At 40.4% G+C, this 21,480-nt stretch overlaps 1 protein-coding gene across 2 annotated transcripts in view; it reads right to left on the bottom strand.

Moving 5' to 3' along the window:
- The window catches only part of GNAS (GNAS complex locus), a 2,418,861-nt gene that overhangs the window by 501,471 nt on the left and 1,895,910 nt on the right, over positions 1 to 21,480 (bottom strand). For both annotated transcript variants that reach the window (XM_044089970.1, XM_044089971.1), the window contains exon 9: positions 13,508 to 13,628. In XM_044089970.1, coding sequence (XP_043945905.1) covers positions 13,508 to 13,628 — 121 coding nt within the window. The remainder of the gene's footprint in view (positions 1 to 13,507; positions 13,629 to 21,480) is intronic.

Raw genomic sequence — 21,480 nt, forward strand, 5'->3', positions numbered from 1 at the left:
GAGGTCAGAGGAGTATACGTAAGGGTACTAGAAGAGAATTCCCTTACACCAGGAGGGAAAGGGGGCTGAGAAGATGGGGGAAGACTCCTAGCTGTCAGAAGCTGATCCACCTACCTCGCTATGTTAACGTCAGAAAGACTCATGGTGGAGTGAAAGGAAAATCCAGAGGAATATTCAGGTATCTCTATAAAAGGGCTAGGAAAATGACCTAGAAAGGGGTCGATCAATGGTGAAGATGTAGTCCTGGGTGTACAGAAAGACTCTGTCTTCAGCATCAGTACAGAAGTTAAAAGCTGCGGAGCAACAGGAGATGTCAGTACCAACATGGTAACTAAAGAAGCCGGTGCAGAGAGTAGAGTCGTTACTGGAGTCGGTACTGTGGTCAGTGTCGACAGCAGTGAGGTAGAGGTTGGTGCCGAGGATTCTGTGCTCTGAAATTTTCGGAACCTTAGATTTTGGTTCCAAGGAAGAACCAGCTGAAGGGTGTTTGTGTTTTTTAGATGTCGGTGCCGATGGAGTTGTCGGCACCGAACAACCAGATTTTACGCCAGAGGCCTGAGGAGACTTGTCGGCCTTGGACAATGCTCCCTCAAAAGGAGCCTCAAGAAGCCCCTTAAGGATCAATTTCTACTTTCAACCAGGGCTCTATTACTGAAGCCCTGGCAGACAGAGCACTCTAGATCAAGATGAGAAACACCCAAAAAGTATACACATTTGTCATAACCATTAAAGTTCGGCATTTTCCTGCCACACTCTTGGCATTGTTTAAAACCAGTGGTTGATTTTGACTTAACTGCCATAATAGCAAAAAAAAAAAAAAATAGGCAGAAGATCACGGAACATGGGAAACGCACACACGCAAACAGAGAAGAATCTTACCAAAGATGGTAGGGAAGATTACCCAACGGTAAAAAAAGGAAGAGAGGGGAAACTACCAACTGTGGTAGGCAAGAAATACCAAATGGTACCAGGTTTAAAGAAGCGAACACTTGTACGAAAGAGAAAAGGGTAGGACAAGGTTCATAAACTATTACACAACTTAAAGAAGACAAAAAGTTAGAAAAATGTAATAAAACTTTTAAAATGTACTTGGCTGTGAGAGAGTCTGCTGATGCGTCTTTCTATAACAGCAGCAAACGAGATCTGATGTAACAGAGAGGGGGGCATTGTGTGTAGACTATTAGCTTGAGAGTTTTTTGGCTGGCACAAGCTATAAAATAGCTGGATCGGTTCCGAGGATCAGAGCCATAACCCATCAGTCAAGAACAGATGAAGACTGGCAACATCAAATGTTTAAAGTGGCCAGGTTTTATCTTGGGTACGAAGAGAAGGCATCAAGCACGAGTCAGTGCTTGCAACACAACAACATGGAATGGAAAGGCCTAAGCTAGCCTGGAGATGGTGACAAAAAGTAAACCCATTTTATATCAGACAGATATCACATGCAGTAGAAGGGACTTGACTGTTCAGACAGTGTAAGAACAAATGGTAAAAAAAAAAATTAAAAAAAAAAAAAAAATTGTTCTTCGGATCCGATTTCAGTTTGGTTTTAAAAGCAATAAACTAAAAGTGGGACACATCTTGTCTATCACAGGTACTAGTGAGTACAGCTTAATGGAAACAAGAGGGGTGGTGAGCAAACAGATGACTGCACTTTGATCGGCTTCACTAATCATGCAAAGGTTACAATTAAGGGTTGGATCAATGACATATTCTAAGGAGCTTTTTTTTAAATATTAACTTTTGGTAGAATATACTACCTCTTCCCCTCAATGCCTACCAACTTTTTTCATTACTTTTTTTTCTCAGAAGGTTTGTTTCAAGTATTTCCCTACTTCTTGTCTATGGTTGCCTAGTTAATAGCTTTTATAGTTAACATGAGAGTGGCCATGGAGGCTCTGACCCAAGGAAAAGAAGTACAATCTCTTCTGCTGAAGACAGCAATTCTCAGGTCAATAAGGAACTTGAGACAGTTACCGAATAGCTAGGTAACTACAGCAGAGATGGTAAGGGAGACCGCTAGAAAGGTGCTTGGTGTGACATCTGGACAAAGGAAGGAGGACAAGGAGACCTGGTGGTGGAATGAGAAAGTACAGGAGAGTATACAGAGGAAGAGGCTGGCGAAGAAGAAGTGGGATTGTCAGAAACATGAAGAAAGTAGACAGGAGTTTAAGGAGATGAGCATGGCAAAAAGAGAGGTGGCTAAGGCATATGGAGAGTTGTATGAAAGGTTGAACACTAAAGAGGGAGAAAAGGACCTGTACCAATTGGCTAGACAGAGGGACCAAGCTGGTAAAGATGTGCAGCAGGTAAGGGTGATAAAAGATAGTGAAGGAACCGTACTCATAAGCGAGGAGTGTGCGTTGAGCAGATGATGAGAGTACTCTGAGGAGCTGATGAACGAAGAGAATGAGAGAGAAGGTTGGATGATGTGGGGATAATGAATCAGGAAGTGAAACAGATTAGCAAGGAGGAAGTAAGGACAGCTATGAAGAGGATGAAGAATGGAAAGGCTTTTGGTCCAGATGACATACGAGTAGAAGCATGGAGATGCTTAGGAGAAATGGCAGTGGAGTTTTTAACCAGTGTTTAATGAAATCTTGGAAAGGCAGAGGATGCCTGAGGAGTGGAGAAATTGTTTTGGTACCTATTTTTAACAATAAGGGCGATGTGCAGAGCTGTAGTAACTACAGAGGGATACAACTGATCAGTCACAGCTTGAAGTTAAGGGAACGAGTAGTGGAAGCTAGGTTAAGAAGGGAGGTGATGATTAGTGATCAGCAGTATGGCTTCATGCCAGGAAAGAGCACTACAGATGCGATGTTTGCTCTGAGAGTGTTGGAGAAATATAGAGAAGGTCAGGAGGAGTTGCATTGTCTTTGTGGACTTGGAGAAAGCCTATGATAGGGTGCCTAGAGAGAAGTTGTGGTATTGTATGAGGAAGTCGGGAGTGGCAGAAAAGTATGTAAGAGTGGTACGGGATATGTACGAAAATAGTGTGACAGTGGTGAAGTCTGCAGTGGGAGTGACAGATGCATTTAACGTGGAGGTGGGATTACATCAAGGATCTGGTCTGAGCCCTTTCTTATTTGCAATGGTGATGGACAGGTTGACAGACGAGATCAGACAGGAGGCCCCATGGACTATGATGTATACACATGACAGGCAGGGTGGAATGGGTGGAGAAGACTGTCAGGGGTGATTTGTGACAGACGGGTACCACTAAGAGTGAAAGGGAAGGTCTACAAGAGGGTAGTGAGACCAGCTATGTTGCATGGGTTGGAGACTGTGGCACTGACAAAAAGGCATGAGTCAGAGCTGGAAGTGGCAGAGCTAAAGATGTTAAGATTTGCACTGGGTGTGACAAGGACGGACAGGATTAGGAATCAATATATTAATGGGTCAGCTCAGGTTGGATGACTTGGAGACAAAATCAGAAAGCCGAGACTGTGTTGGTTTGGACATGTGCTGAGGAGGGATGCTGGGTATATTGGGAAAAGGATGCTAAGGATGGAGCTGCCAGGTAAGAGGAAAAGAGGAAAGCCTAAGATAAGGTTTATGGATATGGTGAGAGAGGACATGCAGGTGGTTGGTGTGACAGAGCAAGATGCAGAGGACAATAAGAAATGGAAACAGATAATCTGCTGTGGCGACCCCTAACAGGAACAGCCAAAAGAGAAGGAACTTGAGAAAAAATTTTATATTTTGTCATATTTAAGTTTATCTAAAATAGCTCTAAGTTAGTGCAGAAAATGCAGGGATAAAAAACACTGTGTTCATGTTAGAGATAATCATAAGTATAAGAACAGTTTAAAGTTACAAGAAAAACTTTTTCAACAAGAAATGGAGCCACTTAAATCCAGGAATGAAAACACAATAATGTGGCATGAGCTGTGTTTTCACAACAGAACAATGTACTATCAAAAAATAGTGAAAGGACACTACATCTCATATTACTAACTGCTGCAGGAGTACACCCAGTTAAAATTCCATGTTCTTCTAAGCTAAACTCAAAGGACTACCAATTGGCAAGGCATCTCATAAGGGTAATTAAAGCTGCCAACAAAACTACACAGCTGATGCTCAGAAAAACTAAAATCATGCAGCTTCCTCAAAATGGAAACCTTCAAGACGGCAACCCTACCATCACTGCTATGCTTTAAAAATTAGCATGGTAGGCAAATTCGAATAAGGCAAGAAAAAAAAAATCTCAGTAATAAATCATTTAATAAATGCTCACAGCACCATGAAGTAACAATAATTCCAAAGTGTTAAGCGCTTTCATCTGCGCACCGCAGACTTCCACAGAACAGCTGATATGAACTCAATACCATTAATTTAAAAGCTTTTTGGCGCCATTCAATACATTGAATTTAAAGTGCCAGTACTTGTAACCATAAATAAATCAATTCATTCATAAAAATAATTATAGTTTACACTAAACTTGTTGTATACCCTGCAGTTTAAAACCTGTATTTAAAACTTAAAGCACCAAAACTAGAACTCGCAACAAACCAAATGTCCAAAAAGCACAATGAAGTTCTAGTAAAGCAGTCACGATCCAAGATTCGATATCCTTTTATTCAAACACATAAAAGAACTACTGGTTTAGCGCTTTCATCTACGCAATCGTAGACTTCATCAGAACACTAATTTCACATTACATTGACCTATATATACAGAAATAACCGCCAAAATCTTACAATTAATTAATTAAATATGCTTATTGGCTTAAAGCCACAGATATTTCTTAAGATACATTCATAAATTCCTAAAAAAACTTTGTCCCTTATTTAATGGTTAGTTATATAAAATATAACACTTACATATGTTAAACTATGTATTGTAGAAATTCTAAAAACTACTTCATTCATTCATAAATATTAACTATTGCACATATTTTTAAAATTAATATATAAACATAGTATGCTAACATATATTAACACACTAACTAAAAACCACATTTCAAAATAAATTCCTATACCTTAAAACCACAGTTATAATTTATTAATACTTAAATTCATAACATGTTTTTTATATATTCTATATATATTTTAATGTATGGTACTTATATTTACTTAAAAATATTGATTGTAAACATTAATTTCTTAAAAGTTAATTTCTTAAAAGGGGTTTAGTTTAAGGTTAAGGAGGATTTCCTTAAGGAGATGGTCTTTTTGAGGAAGTTATTTTTGGATAGAGGATATCCTGAAGACCTAGTGAAGGATGTTACTATGTTTATCATTAAAGAGTGGGGAAAAAAATATACCCCGGTTTTGGGTGTAGGACCATCGCCCAAAAGGACAAATGTGGAAGCTAGTAACTCTAGTACAGTACAAGGTGGTCAAAACTTTCAAAGGGCATGTATTGTAAAGTTTGGCAAACAGGCAAGGGAAATTAAACAGATTATTGACAATAACTGGAATATAATCACCAGTGATGATAGTATTAATGACAAATTGGGACTGAGGCCATCTTATGTATATAAAACCGATTATAACCTTAAGAGAATATTTGAAACAAGGTCTAATATTATTCATAAACAAATATACTCAGGAAAGGGTGGAACCACTAAATGTGGACACTGTAATCAGTGTTATAGTATTATAGACAAGGAGAGTGTAGTACTTGATAATATTTTAAGAAGCAAGATTAATTTTAGCAAAGGGAATTGCCAATCACAGCATCTGATATACTTAGCAATATGTTCTTCCTGTCATCATTTTTATGTGGGTAAAACGGACAGGAGATTAAAAGATAGAATATATGACCATTTGTATTGCATTCGTAAAAAAGATACCAACAATGCCATGTATAGGCATTTAAATAGTAGTTCAGGCTGTGTTGGCTTCTTGTTTGGTATTTTGGAAGTGGTAAAACAGAACCCTTGGGGGGGGGGTGATGTTAAGGCACTTGTTTCAGAGAAGGAAATTAAGTGGCAAATTAGGTTAAATGCAGCAACACCCCCAGGATTAAATGACTGCATACCCACTAAACCACATTTAAGAAATTAATGTTTACAATCAATATTTTTAAGTAAATATTATAAGTACCATACATTAAAATATATATAGAATATATAAAAAACATGTTATGAATTTACGTATTAATAAATTATAACTGTGGTTTTAAGGTATAGGAATTTATTTTGAAATGTGGTTTTTAGTTAAAGTGTGTTAATATATGTTAGTATACTATGTTTATATATTAATTTTAAAAATATGTGCAATAGTTAATATTTATGAATGAATGAAGTAGTTTTTAGAATTTCTACAATACATAGTTTAACATATGTAAGTGTTATATTTTATATAACTAACCATTAAATAAGGGACAAAGTTTTTTTTAGGAATTTATGAATGTATCTTAAGAAATATCTGTGGCTTTAAGCCAATAAGCATATTTAATTAATTAATTGTAAGATTTTGGCGGTTATTTCTGTATATATAGGTCAATGTAATGTGAAATTAGTGTTCTGATGAAGTCTACGATTGCGTAGATGAAAGCGCTAAACCAGTAGTTATTTTATGTGTTTGAATAAAAGGATATCGAATCTTGGATCGTGACTGCTTTACTAGAACTTCATTGTGCTTTTTGGACATTTGGTGCATTTAAAACTTGATCTCATAAATACTAGTATGTAAAAATAAAAACATAAATAACAATGCTATCACAATATATAAAAAATACATATTCGATAAATTTGATAATCAAAATACCAAAAAAGACTGAAACCATATACTAATAACTAAGCCGTAATTTGTTAAGCTAACAAAAGAAATGGTTTGATAGAAATAAAATCATTTATACCTGGCTCCCTTGTAGCATCTGTCAACATCTGCCAAATACTTTTTTTTACTCAATAGGGCTTGGCTTTGAAATTACCCCCCCACCCCCCCGCATTTGAAGTAATAATCTGATCAATAATGGCAAACCTAAAACTATGTTGATCACCTTGTTTCTCTATATGTCTGTACAGTGCATTTTTTGTAAATTTCACCTTTATTCTGTACATGTGATCATAAATACGTCTCCTAAATTGTCTCTCTGTCTTGCCAATTATAGAACGCAGGGCATGATGTACAACTTGCCAGGTAAATGATATTTCTACTGTTCCAATTCCCTTTTCTAAATTTAATACAAGTCTTATTTAAATCTTGTAGTTTTACTCCATCTCTCTCATTAATCAAGTAACACTGATCACATGATCCACATCTCGTGGTGGCTTTGTTAGAATTGTAACCATTTATTTTCGTGATGCCTAACTGTAGAAGCCTCTTAATATTCATACCCATCTTGTACACAAAACATGGTTTATCCCCCAATATTTCTATTACTTCAACTAAATTCTTCCAATACCTAGAAATAATATTCATAACTTCATTCACGTACGGTGAATATGTGAGTGTGCAAACTATTAATTGGGACTGTTTCTAAATTTCCGTTAAAGTCCTCCTGGCCTATCCCTAATATAGGTGGGTATTTTTTTCCCCATTCATTTATAACATATCCTGAGACATCCTTAAGTAACCACTCCGGGTAACCTCTTTTAACAAACATAGAGGTTATAAACTCAATTTCTTTAACCATAACATCATAATCAGAGGACATCCTAGCAGCTCTTATACATTGTCCCTTAAATATGTTTTTTAACATATGCTTAGGATGATGACTTGTATATTCCAAATAACCATTAGAAAATGTTTTCTTCCTGTATATCTCTGATTGGAATCCTGTGTCTGTATGCCTTATATATGCATCCAAATACGGAATACCCTCATTGTTAACATTGTGTGTAAACTTGAGGAAACTACTCGTATTACTCAAATAATCAATGAACTCATTAATAACTTCAACTGGCCCTTTCCACAAAACAAACATGTCATCCAAAAATCTGGTGTAATAGGAGACATATTTGAAATATTTACTGCTGAATAAATGTTGGTTTTCCCACTCTAGCATAACCATATTGGCAAATATGGGGGCACAAGTTGCCCCCATAGCTACACCCCTTGTCTGTTTGAAGCATTACCCTTCATAATATATGAAGTTGTTCTCCAAGATAATCCCCATCATATCAGTAATGAGGTTTGTACGATCCCAGGTCATCCCTGAATATTTCCTTAAACTACTACAAAAATCCTCGAGTCCTTGTTGATGTCCAAGTTTTACATCATGCCCTGCATTCTATATTGGCAAGACAGACAGACAATTTAGGAGACGTATTTACGATCACATGTACAGAATAAAGGTGAAACATACAAAAAATGCACTGTACAGACATATAGAGAAACAAGGTGATCAACATAGTTTTAGGTTTGCCATTATTGATCAGATTATTACTTCAAATAGGGGGGGTAATTTCAAAGCCCTATTGAGTAAAAAAGAAAGTATTTGGCAGATGTTGACAGATGCTACAAGGGAGCCAGGTATAAATGATTTTATTTCTATCAAACCATTTATTTTGTTAGGTTAACAAATTACAGCTTAGTTATTAGTATATGGTTTCAGTCTTTTTTGGTATTTTGATTATCAAATTTACCGAATATGTATTTTTTATATATTGTGATAGTACTGTTATTTATGTTTTTATTTTTACATAATAGTATTTATGAGATCAAGTTTTAAAGACAGGTTTTAAACTGTAGGGTATACAAGTTTAGTGTAAACTATAATTATTTTTATGAATGAATTGATTTATTTATGGTTACGAGTACTCGAGTACTGGCACTTTAAATTCAATGTATTGAATGGCGCCAAAAAGGTTTTAAATGAATGGTATTGAGTTCATATCAGCAATTCTAAGGAAGTCTGCAGTGCGCAGATGAAAGCACTTAACACTTTGGAATTATTGTCACATTACCGTGCTGTGAGGATTTATTAAATGATTACTGAGATTTTTCTTGCCTTATTCGAGTTTGCCTACCACGCTATTTTTTAAAGCATAGCAGTGACGGTCGGGTTGCCATCTTGAGTGACGGTTTCAGGAGTTGTTTTCAGCCGTTTTACATCTTAAAATGGAAACATTGAAAAAAGACTGAAAGTCATCCATGTGATAATTTTTTTTTTTTTTTTAGCATGATGGAAGAAAGGACCGTGTCTGCTAGGGCAACTTGACATGAACAGAAGACAATGACAGCCCCCTTCAAAAATGAAATAAGATAATTGAAGTCCAATGTTTTCACTCAAGTTCTACTGGTCAAAGCATTAGTTACAGAAAACACGTACGGAGATTATCACCTGTTGTGACACCACAGAACACAGTAGCTAACAAAATGTCTATGCAGACTACCTCAAGGCCCTATTCCTTGCATTCAGTCTCCTACAGGCTTTTGATGGGAGATCTATGCCTGGCATATAGGGCACTGTCAGACCCCACTCTGATGGACCTCCTACATATCCACAAAACCAACAGCACCAGAAGTACCCATTCTAAAGACTTAAACTTTGCCTGTGATATAAACAGGACCTACTGGAGAGACAGGTATGTATTACAGAGTCTCTGGACCAGGCTCCCTATCATTTTGAAGCAGAGTTCCTCCCCAACACAATTCAAGTGCAACTTGGACAACTGGATAGAGAACAGGAAATTCATCCCTGGTTTGGCACTGACAGTTTGGTGCACACACTCCTTATATTGTATGCACTTTCACACTGGTGTCTGTTTCTCAGTGCTGTTACATCCCTGGAGTGCCTGGTATATTTGCAATTACATGTGTATTCCCCCATAGCAAGATTGCTTTTTTGTTGCGTCATTCTGCCTGTAGTTTGGATACTGCTTGGTGACCTGGCTAGTAGCTCAGTGTATTTTCCCTAATGGGATGTTATGTCCAGCTACTTGGCAGATGTGTAGTGTTAAAACATAAAAAACACACTGCCAGAGCTAGGAATCATCCATCGATACTTTATTAATCCAAATTACAAACGGATTGAGCGCTTTCTTCCCTTAACCAGGGATTTCATCAGAATCTACTTACAATCAAAATTTCCCCCCTTAAATACATTATTGTAGTAGTGATGTCACTGTTTTTAAAGTGCAACAAGCATAAAAAATATTTTATCTGTTATGCATTTTTTAAAACATTCATAAAAAAACTTTGTAAATACACAATAACCTCATTTAAATAAATATATGAATTATTCACCTTTCCACTTTGTCTTTAAAAACATATTGTTTGGTTATGCTTTCTTGCACTAAGCTGTTCTGAGCATACCTGTCACTGGCCAGATTGTTCCAGACTGTCCATATTTCTGGTCTGTTGAACAGTATCATTTTATTCCTTCCTGTAGTGAATCACTGTGATCATGTGGGGATGTCTGTCAGTATATGATGACATACATTACAGTTTCATAATTGACATCCTTCTGAACATGTATGCTGACACACACCCTGTTGCTGTAGCGACATTCTACATTTATACCTGCAAGATGTACACTGTGTCCCTAGTGTTGGTCCACTGCCCCCCCCCCCCACATTTTGCAGCCTTTGCCCAGATCTCTTGCACTAAGGGGTGGGGAGGTATGGTGCTGGGTACAACTGCAGTACATGTTATACACAGATATATATTTTATATAAGGGCAGCCGCGGTGGTGCAGCGGTTAGCGTTGCCACCTCACAGGAAGAGGTTCTCCTGTTCGATCTTCGGCTGGGGTGCCTTTCTATGTGGAGTCTGCATGTCCTCCCTGTGGTCGCATGGATGTCCTCCGGGTGTTCCGGTTTCCTCCCACATCCCAAAGACATGCTGTAGGTGGACTGGACAGTCTAAATTGGTCCTAGGCATGATTGTGTGCATCTTCTGTGGAAGGTTGGATGCTGGGCTGGCAACTCGACACCGTAAAACTCCACAGCCAATCATGAGCAGACAGGTGATCCACTGTGGTGACCCCTAACTGGGAAAACCAAAATAAGTCACTAATGAAAACAGGCAACCTTTAAATGATTCATTTCCCAGGCCCCTGCTTGTAAATGTTTCATCTCCCAAGCCCCTTCTTACACTTATCAAGGTTATCAGAACTTGTCAGAGATTTGGGATGCATGGCTATGCTTAAAAAGTCCCTTGTGGTCATTAGCCTAGTAAACACCTATGAACCTATAAAGACTAAACTCTTTCACATATCAAGAGCGCCAGACACCAGAAACCTGTACAAGTGATAAAGGTGTACTGCTAAAATGTACCCACAGGAAAAGGTCAGATAAGTAAAGCTATAAAACCATACTTGCACCCTCCCAAATCAGTAAATTACTGTCTGGCATTTTTACATTGCAATTATTTCTTCTTCTGAAAGGTACAAAGACAACTAGTCAAAATGTATTAACAGCAAAACTATTACAAAGATGCAACACAGATCATTATGCTACACAATACAGCATTACTAATAAGATTATCAAAAGTAAGACCTGTGCAATGAATGACAAGGTTTTACCAAGACAAACTGGATTAGTCACACATCTAAGGTGAGCAAAAACAAATGATGTAGAATTGTTTGCCCTGTTCAAAAAGGCATACTTCGGTCTCAAACTTCTGACGACGCAAGTTCTAAATACCAAATAAAACCTTGAACTATGTAGGCAGCAGCATGTTTCAGAAGCTGCTTCACAAGGCTGGAAGAAAATGGGTGAGATGTGAATAATTCCTGCCATCAAAATATTAAAAAGAAAACAAAAAGGGCAGATAATCACTACTGATTTAACCTGAAATGCACAGTAGACGCACCAAGTTGGTGGCAGACAGCACACATAACTGCTTATGCAAGCATGGAGATCACATCCATAAGGGTCATTTCCAGACCAATACATGGAACCAGCCAAAAGAAAAAAAAATAAAAACTATATCCTGGAAGACTTTTAAACTACCATAATCTCTGTCACAGAGAATACAAAGAAAGCAATACCAATTACCTGACATTCCACTTTTGCTACTGGCTTCTGAAAGATAATTTGGGGGAAGCAGGATTTTGAGGGGGAAAGCTCTAATTTCAGTTTCTGAGCAAAGGGATTGGAGACTTTCCAAATAAGTGTTTCACATCACTTCTACAAAGCTGGCAATGTTGACTCTACATTAAAAAAAAAATAAAAAAAACATCCAAGTATATTCAGTATCTGTCCTTGTAGTACAGGTCACAGCTGAAAGCACCGGTTTGTTTATCCGACAAATGTGTGTATACACACACACAAACACACGTCCTTTGAAAGCATGCCTACAGATATGAAATTAGACATGTTATTTGCTTGTTACTTAACTGGGTAAGTAGCCAGTTTCAAAAAGTCTGAAAATGCAATACCTCAGGAAGATTACATGACAGGATAGTACAGAACAGACTCCTACCTCAGCTGATGAAAAACAAGTTTTAAGCCCTCCAAACCGATCTTAAGAGGAAGGAGATTTTGTTCTTCAGCATTTTGTTGCCCTGCCTGCTGACCATCAGCCTCCTCCAATAAATCGAGCCTATTCATGGCCTGAACAGTGAGTGCCCTTCTGCTGCACGAGATAAGACCCAGCGGAACGCAGCCATCATTTAAGGCAACCATGAAGGTGCTGCGTGACCCACTCTGCACCCTCTCATCTGTTCTGATCTTGAGGTAGGGTACGTTTTAGTCTCAGAGGGGAGGGTCCAGTTTCATCTCCCTTGTAAACTACAGCAGTTAGCATTTATGCATGCACCCAAACAGATCAAAGGCTGAAGAACTGCACAACAGCCCACGCACACTTAAGCTGTATCATTCATGATACAGAGCTATGGAATTTTTCAACAGCGTAAACTACACTCCTGGCGGCTAGCATGTGCACATGCGCACACACTGTGTACCGCTAACATGGCAAGGCCATAGTGATGCTTTTTTTTTTTCATGTGCTGACCGTGCAAGAGACAGGACTGCCTGCCATCCCCAGGATGCGTGAGTCAGCATCAACTACCAACCTCTATCCGTTCTCACTAGCTTCTCCACTACCCTGAATGCTTCTTGATAAGGGATCATCTGGACTGTATTCTGTGATTTCTCTCTCTCTGCCACAAATCCTACATTAAAAAGGCAGAAATCTTACAAAAGCAACAGCAATACATCTACATTCTTACAGATGGCACTAGCCAGAAAAACTCCTCAAAATATTTCCTTTACACTTTTTTCACAAAAAAACTACATATATTTTAAAGGGAATGTCACAAGTACTTTCATTAATGTCATTTTGAAATGACTTCAACATTCACACAGATTTAGGATGATCTGTATGTTTTGGAAATGCACAAATGCCTTACTCCACAAATTAAGCTAAAAATTACAGGTGTATACATTCAATAGAACTTTATTGTACAGAAGTTACTTCAGGTTTGACTGCCATGACAAACTAAACAGCTAATGACTAACTAGTTAAGGAATTCAGGTAAAAAACTTAAGCAAGATTTTCAAAAACAAATATTGCCAATATTTCCAACTTCCAGTTTGCAATAAATTCCAATACTCAGGTACATTTTCACATTAAGAATGTATACATTATAGCCATTTATGAACCTGTTGTTCCAGATACTCTTGAAGAGATTCAGTGCTTCTTGAAGACGGTTGGTTTGATTGTCTTCTCGTATAACCATGTTGTAACTACTACTGGCCACAACAAATATGATAGCAGTCACATCTATGGAAAAAAATGCAAACACAAATTAAACACAAATGACTGCTGTTTCAACTTCTCCCTTCCTTTTTTATGCTATCACATCCCAATTATACCAGAATTTTGAAAGTAACTCTGTAAACTGTTGCATCAAAATAAACTGTAAATACTGGCCCAGACAGACTGGATCAGAATTTTGAGCTCCTCCCTTACCCATGATGTCCCTTGTCCTCCAGATAACTTCAAATCGAGTTTGCTGCAGCTGAATATCCATAACACATACGTATATAAAAAATTTATCATGAGATAGAAAAGACAGAATCAGGGGCTCAACTGGAACAGTGCTTCCTGAAACACCTCCATAAATCTTCCCAGAAGGGAAGGGGGATGGGGAGGTTGAGGAAGAATGAAAATGGACAACACAGATGGAATGTTATGGTGAGTACACAACTTCTTTACTGGATGTTGTCATTTTCATTTGTTCCTCGACCTGTGGGACAGTCGCCAGCTACACTGATCTTGGGAGGTCCTCAGGGAAGGATATTCTGGAGCACCGCAGAACCAAAAGATGCTCTATTTCCTAATACAATATCTAATTTGTAATGCGTAACAAAGGTAGAAGTATTTGACCAGGAAGTAGCAGTACAAATCACCAATGGATACTCTAGACCAAAAAGCTGCTGAGGTGGACACTGATCTAGTAGAATGTGCTTTTACATAGCTAGGTGGGGCAATATCTTCAGCAACGTAAACACAAGAAATGCAATCCGTTATCCATTTTGCCAGAATTGTCTTGGAAACAGGTTTTCCCACCTTTACTTTGGAAAAGGAAACAAATAATTGATCAGATTTCCTTAAAGTTTTTCTGTCCAGATAAAAATGCAATTGTCTATGCACATCAAGAAGGTGAAGAAAATATTCACCCCTGTTCTGAAAGTTAGGAAAGAATTTTGGAAGATTGATAAATTGGTTGATATTGTGTTTAGAAGCAACATTCGGTACAAAGGACAGCTTTGTACGCAAAATGTCTCTGTCTTTGTGAAAAAGTAAGAAAGAATCTGGAAGAAAGTGCCTGTAATTCTGAAATTCTTCTAGCCGAGGTTATAGCCACCAAAAATACAGTTTTCCAAGACAAGGATTTGAGGTCTACTTTGGCAGACATTTCAAAGAGTAAGTGAACTAAAGTTTGCAGTTATGCAGTGAGATCCAACAGATGACAGGGATCTTTGACTGGAAGCCTAAGTAAAAAGATACCTATCAGAAAGGCCTTGCACAATTTGGAAGAAAGTAAGGAAGATAAGTTTTTACCTATTTGATAACTGGATATGGCTGCCAACTCAACTTTGACAGTGGAACAGCTTGCTCCATCCTGAAAGACTGGGGGAAGGAAATCAAGAATTGCTAGTATCGGAGTGGTAAAGGGATCTAAAAATTTCTGATGAGCCCACAAAGAACATTTCCATTTGTTTTTGTAATTTTTTCTTGTGGAGGCTTTGTGAGTACACCAAGATTTTCTTAACTGGAGAGGAGAGCCTGGAATGTCTAGCCATCATCAGAAGTGGAGAAACCACACAGTCCATTTGAGGCCAGTTAGATCTGCGTGAGTTTGCCCTGAGGGATGTGATAGGAGGTCTGGGCTTGGGTCCAGCATCCAGAGGCCACATATATCAGATGAGACCAAAGGAGGGAAAACCAGACTTGTTGAGGACAGAAGGGGACAATGGGGATTGCTTTGCTCTTCAATCTTTGCACTTTCTGAAGAAATTCGGGAATGAGCTTCTCTCGTTGATTGCACCTGAGGAAGGATTAGGGTAAATAACCTGCTGCATTTGTTTTGGTTAAGGATGCAAAGAGGTCACAGCAAGGCAGACTCCATTCGTGGGTTGTTGTCTGCCACAAACTGACAAACACCATTTGTGAGGCATCAGAATAGTTCTGCTTAGCCTGTTTGATAGAATATTGGATTTTCCCTGGTATCTGTGCTGCTACTAGAAAGCAGTTGCAGCAGTTTGCACACTGCCAAACTCTCACTGCTTCTTGACAAAGGGGGGTAAGACCGGGTTCCCCATTTGTTGATGTACTAGACTACTGACATGTTGTCTGTTTGTACAGCAACAGTTCCTAAAGGATGAAAGCTCTGTAATGCCTGTAATGCTAGAAGCACTATTCATCTCTAGAACACTGATCTGCAGTGAGGTCTCCTGTCTCGACCACATGCCTTGAATATTTTGTCCCAAGTAATGCTCCCCACCCCAACTGGGATGTGTCCATGGTCAACATGGCATTGGGGGTAGGAAGAATAAACAGATGTCCTTACTCAAACTCCCTTGAGAGAAGCCACAATGATAGGGAGTCTTTGCACACTCTAGATACTTATAGAGGCAGCCATAGAGTCCAGTGTTTTGAAAAGTAATTCTGCTGGTGGCGAAGAAATGGTGAGGATTTGTTTGGTATGTAACCTTAAGGGCAAAACTCTGTTCTGAGGTAGGAAGGCTAGACAACTACATGTGTCCAGACGTGCCCCTATAAAGTCAATCACTTGGACTGGATGAAGCTGAGACTTTTGTTAATACAGATCCCCAATGTGTTCCCTAGATAAAGCAGATAATTTCTGGCTTGTATGAGCAAGATGCCTGATTGATGCAGTTAGGAGCCAGTCGTCCAGATAAGGAAGGACTCCTAATCCAAGCAGTATCAAGCGAGCTGCTACTACTGACATACATTTGGTGAATATCCTGGGGGTCATGTTAAGACCAAAGGGCAGACCTCTGAATTGGTAAAGACCGTCTCCCAGCCAGAAGCAGAGAAAACTCTAGGAGTGCCAGTCCATTTTGACATGTTAGCACACACCTTGAAGGTCTATAGAGCACATCAAGTCGTCTTTCTAGAGAAAGGGTAAGAACAAACTGTACTGTGAACATCCAGAATTTCGAGTTCTTTATGGACTTGTAAAGGGATGCCAGATCCAAGATCTGTCTCAGGTCCCCCCCCCTTTTTGGCACTAAAAAGATCTCTGTGTAAATTCCATATCCTTTCTGGTCTGGTGGGACCTCCTGGATGACCCTTTTTCCTAGCAGCTCTGTAATTTCTAAGGCTACTGACTCCCTCTGGGTGGAACATCTGGGAGATTTTTTTTTTGGCTTGGGATTTTTGAAAAATGGAATGCAATATCCTGTAGATACGATTCATTGCGCCCAAAGGTCATTTGTAATGGCTAGCCAAGCATTCAGGTGCAAAGATAGGTGCCCCCAAACTGCCTCCAGAAAGGTGTTCAGGAGCAATGAAAGGATCTCTCTAAGAATCTCTAGATCCTTGGTTCTGCAGACCTTCACTGCCACGTGGACAGAGTCTACCATTATAATTATTTCCCCCCTCTGCCTCTAGGGGAAAATCTGCTGGTGAATCCTGGAAAGACCCTTATGATTTTTTGAACCACAATTTCTTACCTCCACATTGGTTCCTGGAAAAAGGCCTTTGTGAGGTATAAAATCAGATTCTGATGGCAGAAAAGGTCTTTCTGTCCTTTTCACAGCGGGAGTGTGCGTCTTTCATGGTTGGGCCAAAAAATGATGATTCATCAAATGGTCCACTGATGAATGATGTCTTGAATGGTTCTGTAAAATCACAAAGTTGCATTCAGGTATGTCTCCTTTTGGCAATGCCTGAACTGGTGGCTCTTGAGGTACCTTCTGCAGCATGCGAGATTAGCCTCACGGATGCATCTGAGATCAACTGCAGGGAGGCCATCCTAGAGAAAATGTTTTTTTGTTCCTCTTGAGACATGGACCCTGGAGCAGTGTCAGAGTTCCTTTAGTAAGTCCCTCAGTAACCTGGTAAAATAAGCCAAGTAGTTCAGATATCGCAATGTGAAAATCACTGATGTGCAACACCCCCTTTCCTAACCCGTCCAAAGCTCTAGAGTTAATGTCAGGGTAATGAACAGTGTAGCTTTGTTCAGCTAGCTCCTTTTTCATGGCTGCCACAACAACCATGGCATCTACCAGGCTACTTTTTCCTCAGTGAGGTGTTGGGAGGGTGGTCTAATGGTTAAGGTGTTTGCCTTAAAAAACACAAGGTGCAGGGTTTGAGTCTCACAAGGGATAGTTGGGCTAGGCTTAAAATGGCTCGCAAGGGCAGTTAGCCTAGTACTAACCTATGAACCTATGAAGGGCAATGAGAATTTTGTCAGCTCTTTTTGGGATGGGCTCCACGGTGTCCGGCTAATTCCATGCCCTGTGGAAGACTAGGTCTATGAGGTCATCCGCAGGAGGGGTCACCCAAAATGTAGATGGGCCAGACCTGAAGGTTTCCTCTGAGGAAGAGCTTTGGGTAGGCCAACCACCTTTTTGGCGTAAGATTTCAAGGAGGTCTCCAAACGAGACATCTTCAGGTGGAAATCTTGGGGACCCTTCACCCTCATTGAAGTCAGTGTCCTCTGTCAAAGATACCGGAGGGGAATCCAAGTGCCTCCTTTTGCACAGTCTCTTGCAGGGGACGATCTTGGTGTGCTGTTCCGGGGAGGTATTGGAAGAAACAGGGAGCTCCGTGGGTGGAGCTGGTTGAAAGCTCTTAGGGACTGGCTGTCCCAGAGATGGAGGATGAGCAGGCTCAGGTACAGAAGTTAGGGCAGAGTTAGGATCCAAAGGAGGTAGAGTTGTTGCAGCTCTTGCCCGGGAGAGTACCCTTCTTCACCACCTAAAATGCATAGGGACCCTCAGAGGTCAACTGCAATCCCTCCAGAGCCAAAGCTCTCTAAGCAGACAACCCTTGACCTTCCTGGATCCCTCGGTCTGAAGGGGGAATCAAAGCAGAGCTGGCTAGCACCAAGGGGCAATGATGTCTTTGAAAGCTTTGGAGTTGAAACCAACACCCCTTGGATCAGATGCTTGCCACTTTGGGTCTGAGATCCATCATCCTCCAACAGAGTCGGAGCCAATCGGATCATTGAAGTTGGAATCGAAGAAGATAATGTCATCGGATCTGACATGCAACTGGTTGCTCCTGGATCTGAGGGCTGTGTTGGATCCGAAGGTTTCTGGTCCAACAACTTTAAGGTTGGTTCTGATGAAGATTTGGTAGAAAACTGGGAAAGAGCATCTGCGGTGCTCTCTGGGCTCCTTAGATTTCTTAGTGGGAGTTTGAGCCCCTGACTCTTTGGAAGGATACAGCAGAAGAAACAGCAGACTGGGGAAGAAGGCCCTTCAAAATAAGTTTGTTTTGGCAGTTACTTAGAGCTTGAGTGTTAAAGTCTGTGCAAATATCGCACAAGGTATCTAAGTGACCAGGGCCTAAGCAATAAACACTCCCTGTGGCCGTCAGAGTTGAGGATCTTATGCCAGTAAGAAGTGCATTTTTTGAAATCGCTAGGCTTTTCAGCCATACTGGAAAGTTTTCAATTAGGATAGGAGATTAGAAAAGGAAAGGAACTACCAACAATGGTACAGCGACAGGAATACCAGAAAGAATAAAGTTTAGAAAACACAAAAAAATCACAAGAAACCACAAAAATATAATAAGTGAATAGAAATCTAAGTAGAATAATATCACAGTTTAACACTGAAAAACAGTTTAAGTCACTCAAACCTAAATGGAGAATTGAGAGGCAAACATCCCAACTGCTTTCAAGTGCGGCAAACAAGATCTGAAGTAATCTGGTGGACAGGGGTATTATGGGTAAGGAAGGAGCTTGAGAGTTGGATCCCAAGCTATAAAAAGTGGCAGAGTTGGATCCGAAGTTCGGATCCGAACCCACAGGTTGAGGAATGAATGAAAATGACATCAAAAGATCAATTTTTATGTCAATATTTAAACTCCGTGTAATCAGGAAAAAGTACAGTTGTGTACACTTACCATAAATGTAGATGTTTGAGTGCATTCACTGTTGCAGTCATCACATTTGGGTTATCCCTGTCAGAGTAGCCCTCGGCCAGTCCAAATACTAGAGGCTTAGTATTTCTGCGTCAGTTGCCGTCACTTCAGGACTGACGTCAGGTCATCTGTAGTATAAAGTAAGGCAGTCGACACCATTACATCAGTTTTTCTTGTCCTAACCTGTCAGGAGCCCCCAAGTGTGAGCCAGGTTCTGGTGGAAGAACCCCACCAGTAGAAAGTAAATACCAATATATCCCTTTTAAGGAAAGAGAAGAAAAAAAGAGGGGGATGGAAGGAGGGAAACCAGGACTGCAGCAGTGAATACACTCGAACATTTACATTTATGGTAAGTGTACACAACTGTACTATGTTCTTTGTCTTTCACTGTTGCAGTCATCACATTTGGGTTGATTCCCAAAGTTGAGGAAAAGTGTGGAGGCAGTCAAGGAAACTAGGGGCTGGCTAGGATGCCCTGCAAGACTGCAGAGGCAAACCCTGCCCTGGATTTGGAGAAGATAGGGAGGTGGTAATGTTTGGTGAGGGTGTGAACAGATGTCCAGGTGGTAGCCTCCAGGATGTCCCTGGTGGGGACTCCTCTGAGGAAAGCTGCAGAGGTGGAGGCTGCTCTGGTAGAGCGAGTCCTGACCCCCTTGGGGGGAGGCTTTCCGTGTTGTTTGTAGCAGAAATGGATGCTATGTGCTATCCATTTGGAGATGGTTTGTTTGGAGATGGCTTTGCCCTCTGCCCCTGCAGTAAAGCTAACCAGCAATTCATCAGACTTTCTGAAGGATTTAGTTCGGTCTAGACAGAATCTAAGCTGTCTGTGCACATCTAGAGAGTGCAGGATCCTTTCCCCCTTGTTCTGTGGGTTAGGGAAAAAGGTGGCCAAATGAATGGATTGGTTGAGAGCCACACTGGACACCACCTTGGGCATGAAGGATGGGTTAGTCCTGAGGGATACCCTGTCAGCATAGAATATGATGAAGGGTTCCACAGCCATGAGTGTTTGCAGCTCAGAGGCCCTTCTGGCTGAGGTGATGGCCAGAAGGAAAGCTGTCTTCCAGGAGAGAAATTTTAGCTCTGCTGAAGAGGCAGGTTTGAAGGGGGGGGGTGAGCTTTTCCAACACCAAGTTAAGGTCCCAATTTGGGGTTGGTGCTCTTCTGGGTGGCCTCAAGTTGCTAGCCCCTCTTCAAAACTGTCTGATCAGAGGGTGTGAGAAAAAGGGGTTGCTCAGTGGGAAAATGAACAGAGATAGCAGAGGCATGAATTTTAATACAGAGAGTCCACTGTGTAGCAGGTCAGCTAAGTAATCCAGGATGAGAGGGGAGGGAGGGCTGTGCTGTATTGGCTCCTTTAGCTTGAATCCAGGTGCATAACCTTTTTCCATTAATCAGCATAAGACTTCTTAGTGCTAGGGCGTCTGGCCTCATGTATAACGTCTAGAACCTTTTTGCTGAGGTTGCCAGATTGATTGGGGGTTAGGGAATAAGCCAAGCTGCCAAATTGAGTGTCTGCAATTGGGGATGCATGAATTCCACTTCCCTCTGCGTCAGGAGATTTGGAATCTGAGGGAGATGCCAAAGTGGCAGAGGGGACAGGTTGTGCAGCAAGGGGTACTAGTGCTGGCAAAATAAGAATTGTCCTTGGCTTATCCTCTATTTTGAGCAGTACCCTGGGGATAAGAGGTATTGGAGGAAAGGCATAGACAGATAGATTGACCCAGGGGAAGGACAGGGCATCCACTTTCCAAGCCATGCAGTGATGCTCCCTGGTGCAGAACTTAAGTTGATGGCTGGTGTGGGAGGCAAAGATGTTGACCTTCGGGGTGCCCCAATTCTGAGTTATTAGTGTGAAGGTTCTTCTGTTGAGCTGCCACTCGTGTGGGTCCAGAAGACTTCTGCTTAAATGGTCCGCCAGAGAGTTGAGAGATCCCAGTAGGAATTGTGCTAACTGATGGAGTTGCATGGCAGAGGCTTTGTGCCAAAGGTTCATGGCCAGCCTGCA

The sequence above is a fragment of the Protopterus annectens genome, chromosome 12.part0, assembly GCF_019279795.1.
Source record: "Protopterus annectens isolate FY-2018-M chromosome 12.part0, PAN1.0, whole genome shotgun sequence".
NCBI classification, from domain to species: Eukaryota; Metazoa; Chordata; order Ceratodontiformes; family Protopteridae; genus Protopterus; species Protopterus annectens.